This window comes from Monodelphis domestica, chromosome 7 (genome assembly GCF_027887165.1).
Source record: "Monodelphis domestica isolate mMonDom1 chromosome 7, mMonDom1.pri, whole genome shotgun sequence".
Taxonomy (NCBI): domain Eukaryota; kingdom Metazoa; phylum Chordata; class Mammalia; order Didelphimorphia; family Didelphidae; genus Monodelphis; species Monodelphis domestica.
Genome location: NC_077233.1, coordinates 80689262 through 80696701, shown reverse-complemented (window position 1 = coordinate 80696701; position 7440 = coordinate 80689262). Strand labels below are relative to the sequence as shown.

Sequence of the window (7440 nt, the reverse complement as noted above, 5' to 3'; positions counted from 1 at the left end):
CAAGAATATGTGAGTTCAAATCTGACCTCAGACTTTTAACTGTGTGACCCCAGGAAAATCCCTTAACTGTCTTTGTCTCAGTTCCTCATCTGTAAAATGAGCTGGAGAAGGAAATAACAAATCACTCCACTATTTTACAAAAAAAAATAAATAACCCCAAACAGGATGTGGACACAACTGAAAGTGATTTAACTGTTATATGTATGTATATCTACATATATGTATGTGTGTATATCTATACACATACACACATATACATATATATATAAATAACTGAGGATTTGAGATTATATGAGATCATTTATGAAGAAAGTATTCAAAGAAAAGAGGACTATGGACCAAATCTTAGGAGGTATCTCCATTTAAGAGACAGAGGACGATAAAAAGGTTGCAAAAGAGAGGTAGAACAAGAAAATAGTCGTACTAAAGAACCAAAAGAAGAGAGAATATTAAGAAGCAGGGCATGTGGTCAATGGTGAGAAGAAAGGTCAAGAAAAATGGAAAAAAGCCATCTAATTTTGCTACTCAGAGGTCATTACTAATCTGGAAGAGGAAAGTTTGAGCAGAATGGTAGAGACAGAAGCTAGATTACAAATGGCTGAAGAATTAGAGGACGGTGACAAAACAGAAGCTACAAATATATGCTGCTCCTTTGAGATGTGGGGCAACAAAACAGAGAAGAGATGATAGAAAACAGAGATTCCCCATTCCCAACATGGGGTAAAGGAAAAAGACCTAAAAAACACTGGGGAAGAAGCAAGTAGAAAGGGAAAGTTCAAAGTAATAAAGTTCCAGAGGATACAGGAAGAGGTGGGAATAAGAGCAGAGGTAGAGGAATTGGTCTTAGGAAGGAGAATGATGACTGAGATCAGAGGAGCAGTGAAATAGGGCTGCTGATGAAGTCTGATAGCTTTACACCCCCTGTAAAAAAAAAGTAGAAGAGATCATTTGTTAGGATTATGGGAGAGGGGTTAATTAGGGTTTTAGCAGTAGGTTGAGAATAGCCATGGTGGAGATTCTGAGAAAGGGTTAAGTAGAGGTGAATGAAAGTATCCGTGAGCAGAGGAGAGACTCATCTGAACCTGAGACAAGTGGACTACAGTTGTTAAGAAGCTAGTTTTGAATCAGCAGAAGAATTCAATGGGAATTATAAAAAGTGATGACTACTGGCCCTGAAAATACAAATAAGTGTAAGAAAATACCCAAAGTCATTGATCATGGGCCATGCATGTTATCTTTATATTGAATGGAGAACATGGGAATGAAGTTAAAGTTTGGACTTGAGTCAATGCTTTGGTGCTAACTGATTGGTCAAGTCATTTTGCTCTCGACACCTCCATTTATTCATCTATAGAATGAGGACAGTTATACTTGTACTATTTCCCTCAAAGTGTTATTTTTGAGAAAAGCACTTTGTAAATCTTAGAGTGATTTACAAATGTATAAGAGGCTGGGTTTACCACTGTGCAACCACAGCTGACTGAGGAGACAGCACTCCTAACATGGTAAGACTATCTCATTATCTCAGTTGATTCCTAGTAGGGAAAAAACAGACCAAAAATAATCCATGTCCATTGCCCATGCTTTGCACTTCTGTTTCATGCAGATATTCTTCTGGTCTGGGTATTTTGTTCTCTGTTTCAAAACACAACTTCCTGCCCAGCCTTCTGGACATCTTGTCTTTGGAAGTGATTCATTTCACTTTAGTTTGGTTTCCTATTTCTTTGCTCAGACCTCAATTTGAACTGCAACCTTCTTCTCCTTCCCCAGTCTTAAGTGTGACATCTACTATAGTTGTTAATTACTGGTAATCTCCAAAAGAAGTAGGTCCCCTCCAACCATTTCTCACCTTTCCCATTCTATCCAAAGGGTTTAGGTGTCCAGTAACCACTATGATTATTATAAATATCCAGAGAGCACACTAAAGATTAGGATTGTGTTTTGTTCATCAAAATAGAGCTTAATGTATGGAATAAAAGGATGAATTAATTATCCTATAGCAAATTTCGATGTGATCATATCACTATCATGCTAACTGCCATTATTAACATTTTTTGTGTCCCCAAGTTGGGATTTCTGCAGAGCATCTAATTTCCTCTCACAACTGCAGTCTTGTGCTCCCCTAAGGAAAAAGTATTCTAACATTAGGGGGCCTTAAACATTTTTATGTCATGAACCTCTTTTAGTGAAAGGTATGCTTTCCTACTCAGAATAATTTTAAAAATACATAGTATTACAAAGAAAGTCAGTTGTTTTTAAATATAATTATAAAAAACCATTTATATTTAGGAAATAACAGAAAAATGAGGTATGAAGTGATAGGCACCACCATCTATGTACTTTCATTCACAGGTGCCCTCTTTAGCCAATCAGAGAACCAGGAAAAACTGGCTTTCCTGTCTCTAGTTCTCTCAAAGGTTCTGGGAAAAATAATTCTACACAGGAAATAATACAGTGTGCACACATGCAAAAGATGTCAATATTGTTGCTCCGAGGATATTCATTTTCATTTATTTAATTAAATACATTTATTAAATTAGAGCCTTGGAATTACAGAGGACAAAAAATGTCCACAAAAAACACACACTCATGTTTAAAGACTTTATATTCTGTTAATGGAAATAGACAATATAAAGTTTTGATTGATAATTGGAAAATGTTCTAAATTTCTGAGTAATACAAACTTACTAGGAATTTTTATTAACTTTTCATACCAAGAAGTCATCGGACATGAAAAACTAATGATTTCATACCACCCAATAAATTCAAAGAAAAATAGCCACCATCACCATAGTCCACTGGCAAGGGTGCAAAGAAATACATGACCTAAAAATGGCAAAGCTATCTGTTGCTTTCCACAGAAGGTGAGCTGAGATAATAAGCCAGGGTCTTGTCTTTTTGATCAACCTCTTCTTGGTCTCTGGGTGATTTTTCTAGAGGAGAGCAATGAAGGCTGTAGTATAAGCTATTAACTCTCAACAGAAGTTCATCCAACACATTTTCAAATTCATCCAGATAGAAATTCTGAAGGGAGGAAAAGAATAGCAAATGTCTCAAAGGGTATATGTGCTTTTTCATCTTTTCTAAAAGGGCTAAAATAATCTCTGTAATTCTGAAAGTGAAGTGACAATCCTGTAAGTCACACTTTCAAACTTCATGTGAAAGTTGTATGGGTTTTTTTTAATGACATGTTACTCTTTAGGAACAGGATGTGGTAGAGGGTTAAAGCCTTCCTTTAACTGCTAAAAAAATAGTGGAAAGGTTTTTGTGTTGGGTTTTACAATGTTGAGCCAAACCATTACTTTAAGAATAAGACCACCCATTGACCCCCATTGCCTAGCCCTTACCACTCTTCTCCCTTGGAACCAATACACAGTATTGATTCCAAGGCGGAAGGTAAGGGTTCAAATTAAAAAAAAAAAAAGAATAAGACCACCCAATCTGTGGTATAAAAACCCAATAGCTTACACTGTCCTCTATAATTTCAGCCACTGCTAACAATGGTCTTTGTATTCCCAGGGAGGAGAGCACCTTCTCCCAAATATGGTCAGCAACCTCTTTGAATCTCACCAGTGGTTGACTTCTACAAGATCTCTTTGCATCTTGCCTAAAAGCAATGAGAACTCCTTTCAACTGGAAAAGATAAAAGATTATTGCAGTATAAAATTAATCAAAGCAACTTCTAGTGACACCATTCAATAAAAACTCCTTTTCTAACTGTAATCTTCTATATACTTATGGCCTAAATTTGGATTTTATTAAATCTGTTTAGTTAAAAATGGCCAGACTTAAGACCAGCAAGACTAATTGTATGACCATAGACAAGTCACTGGAAGCTCTCTGGTTATAAGTAACAGATGAGTTACTAATGGAGAGAATTTCTACACCAGGATTTCCACGCAGTAATGAAATCACAGGTCCAGGTTAAAAACAAAACAGAGCACAGAGGAGATTATAATGTTGGGTGTTTTTGTTGTTGTTGTTGTTTATTTGTTTGTTTTCTCTTCCTTTAATAAGCCTGCAGATCTACATGGGACTTGATGGAATTTCCTGTATCTGAAATATAAGTTTCCCTGCAAAATAGTTTAAAATAAAAATGGTATGGAACAAGTTGGTTTTTAAAACATGGACTAAGTTTCTATTTGAATGAGTTATCTTTGGCTACATTAGACTCATGGCATTTAATCTTAAAGCAAAAAGAAAAGATCTCCATATTTTCAAAGCAACTTCTTTTTTCTCCCTTTAATTTGTGCTTTAGGAATTCTATTTATGGCTGCTGTCAATATTTATCATAGCTTAATAATAGATCTGGAAGGTACCTTAAAGACCATCTTACACAGCTTCATTGTTTTTTTAAAAAGTAATTGAGACCAAGAGAAATCAAGTGACTTGTCTAAGATTAAACAGCTAGTTCCTTACAGGTTTGAAACTAAAAATCTGCTCCTCTGAGAATTACCACTATTATCATCATGGAGAAAAAGTACCTGTATTAAGTACTCCAGAATTCTGTTGCTATTGATAAGGCAGAAGTACATTGAGTTGGATAATAATAATCCATAAATTAAATCCCATTGTAATATAAGCTTCTATATAACAACATGCCCAAGTCTTAGCCAGCAACCCACCCATTTCAAATAATAGACCACGTAACGAAATTCTAGTACATAAAGAGAACATAGAGTGGATGGGAACTCATTATAAGAGAATTTGACCTGCACAGTGTAGAAATACACAATGGGAACCAACAAGTATTTCACATAAAGTTGGTCCCTGGATAGTAATTTAAATCTTTTTTTTAATAGTCACGTCTAAGCTATGGATCACATTACAGTACTTACTATTCCAGACCACAAAATGATCACTGCTATGAACAGGGTCCCATAATAATAAACTGTGGTATACTGATTAGACTTGTAAAGACTAAAGAATGTTCCCTTCTCATTGGTTCCCAGAAAACACAACAGCAGCATTTGGAAGGAGTCTGCAAAGCTTCTAAATGGAAAAGCATGAGTTGAGAACAGAAATCGCCCAAGGTATGAGTAGACCACTGTAAACAGGACACCAGCCAGCTGCAAGAAAATAAAGCAGAAAACAGACTGTACAAAGTACACCATGGTAATAACACCAGATATGTTTGGGTATATCAATACTCTTTTTTTTTAAGATGAGGGAGAGGAGGAATAAATGTTAAAGAAGGATCCCTAAGGGATATTCTTATTGATCATTCTAAAATCAAATCTAATTCAGATTAGGTTTAGTTACGGTGGTTGGAACAGAGAGATTTCTTAGATTGGTATTTAAGAGGCCAGATCAAAGGTTCAGCATATTTGCTTATTCAACCCACTCTAGCAAGCATTTAAACCAAAGAGTATTTTCTGAATACCTTCAGGGTAGATGGGACTATCTGGGCAACCATCTCAAGGAACGTTTCTTGAAGTACTGACTGGACTAAACATAGCACTTGGCCTCTGAGAAGTAGGGTTATTATTATTCCTATTTCACAGATGAACAAAGAGGTTGAGATGCTGAGTCTCAAACAACCTGATAAATTTCTAGTCAGATTTGAATTGAGATCTTCCTAACTCCAGAACTTATCCAATGTACCATTTAAGAGGTCTGTCTGTCTGTTTCTCTCATTCTCTTAAGTTCAACCTAGCATCCCGTCACAGTTTGGTGATGACCCTAAATAGTCAATAGCACCAAATTCTACTCTGTCCTACAGAGCTGGAAGGGTTTTGATTACTGTCCCCATGAGAGGTTGAGTCTCCAACAGTTGTTATAGGAAAACCTCATCACCAAGTCAGTGTTCAAATTTTCCTGAGAACAGGGACCGCTACATTTTCTCTCTTCAATATCCCCAATAATTAGTTCTATTCCTGGTATATATTAGGCACCTAATAAATACTTGCTGATTGATTAGTTATTGCAAAGTGGTATTTTTTTTATTCAAAGCAATTCTAAAGGACCATCTCCAAAGTCAGAGAGGAGCTATATGGTGGGCATCAGTGGAAGGAAGGAAACACAATGAAGTCACAAATCCTTGAAATCTTTATGGAGATATTATGTATATACTTATATAAACATACTCCCTTTATGACAGTATGACAGAGTTTACTAAAGATTGATGGTCTGGTGATGGGTGGCAGAGGAATATTTGCCCAGGCATGACTAGGCATGAGTAAAGTGGCAAAACCTAAGGAATATTCCACGGAGTACTAACAGGAGAGAGAAATCCCTTCATTGTATGTATGAAATGATGCACAGCTATTAAAATGTGCTTTCATATTACCCACAATGACTTGTGTACCAAAAGTACTCTTAAAGACAACAGTCAAAATGAGTGTGGACTGAAAAGGAAGTGGGCAAGTAATGGAGTAAGAATAAGAGATGATCTATGGACAGCCCAAGTCTTAAACTAGCATCCATAAAAATATCAAAAGATCTAGATAAAGACTCCAGGACATTGATTTGAAGATCTATTGAGAATCTGTGGAAGAGCTAATATAGAGGAATCACCCAAGATGAAAAGGGATGGTTAAGAAGGCTATGTGTGCCATTGGATCCTCTAAAAACATCATCACCCTAGAAGCTCACCCACTGCTCTATTTGTCACATCTCAAGTACTCTAGCCTCTATGGTATCTCTTTGGACCATATGGTTTCTCCCAAAATCTCCATTTTAAAGAGGATGCCAAAGCCAGTCATATCTTTATACCTTTCTGGACTTCTCTCCTGACTCCCTGGACTTTCTCTACCATACTCCCTTGCCAGCTACCTTTATATCTTGCCTTTTCAACTTCAAATTAGGTGTTGATTTCTCCTTTCAGAATATAAGCTCCTTGAGAGCAGGAACTGTCTCTCTGCTTATATTTGTATTCCCAATCCTTACCACCAAGTTTGGTAAAGTCAGCATTTAATCAATGCTTGTTCACCTGACTTGGAAGCTCTGTTCACGTTATTAAGATCATGAAACCATTGAAGCAGCAGAATAATATGCTTGAAAAAAATTTCATTTCCTTTCATTTTTATTGCATTTTGTTTAAAGGGAAAGTTTGTATGACTATAGCTATATTTGTTACCATCAGTGGGTATAATACCACCACACTTTATACATGCCTGTACTTGGAACTATGTACAATAAATAGTACAAAATATAGGCATTGTTCTTTTTTTTTTTTAATTTGTATAGAACTAGGGGCAGCCAGGTGGCATAATGGATGGACCTCTGGCTTGAAATTAGGAAGAATTGAGTTAAAATTTAACCCCCAATATTTCCTAACTATGTGACCCTGGGAAAATCACTTAACCCTATTTACCTAGACCTTGCCCTTCTCTCTTAGAGTTGTTCCTAAGACAGAAGGTAAGGGTGAAAAGGAGAAAAAGAAAGGAAGGAAGGAAGGAAGGAAGGAAGGAAGGAAGGAAGGAAGGAAGGAAGGAAGGA

General features: G+C 36.4%; 1 protein-coding gene across 1 annotated transcript in view; it reads right to left on the bottom strand.

The window, feature by feature from the left end:
* Positions 1–280: 280 nt before the first annotated feature.
* Positions 281–7440, bottom strand: part of PKD1L1 (polycystin 1 like 1, transient receptor potential channel interacting) — a 165844-nt gene continuing 158684 nt past the window's right edge. Inside the window, exons 48-50 of the mRNA XM_056806269.1 lie at positions 4839–5069; positions 3469–3633; positions 281–3024 (exon numbers count right to left, since the gene is read on the bottom strand). Coding sequence (XP_056662247.1) covers positions 2842–3024; positions 3469–3633; positions 4839–5069 — 579 coding nt within the window. The 3' untranslated portion in view covers positions 281–2841. The remainder of the gene's footprint in view (positions 3025–3468; positions 3634–4838; positions 5070–7440) is intronic.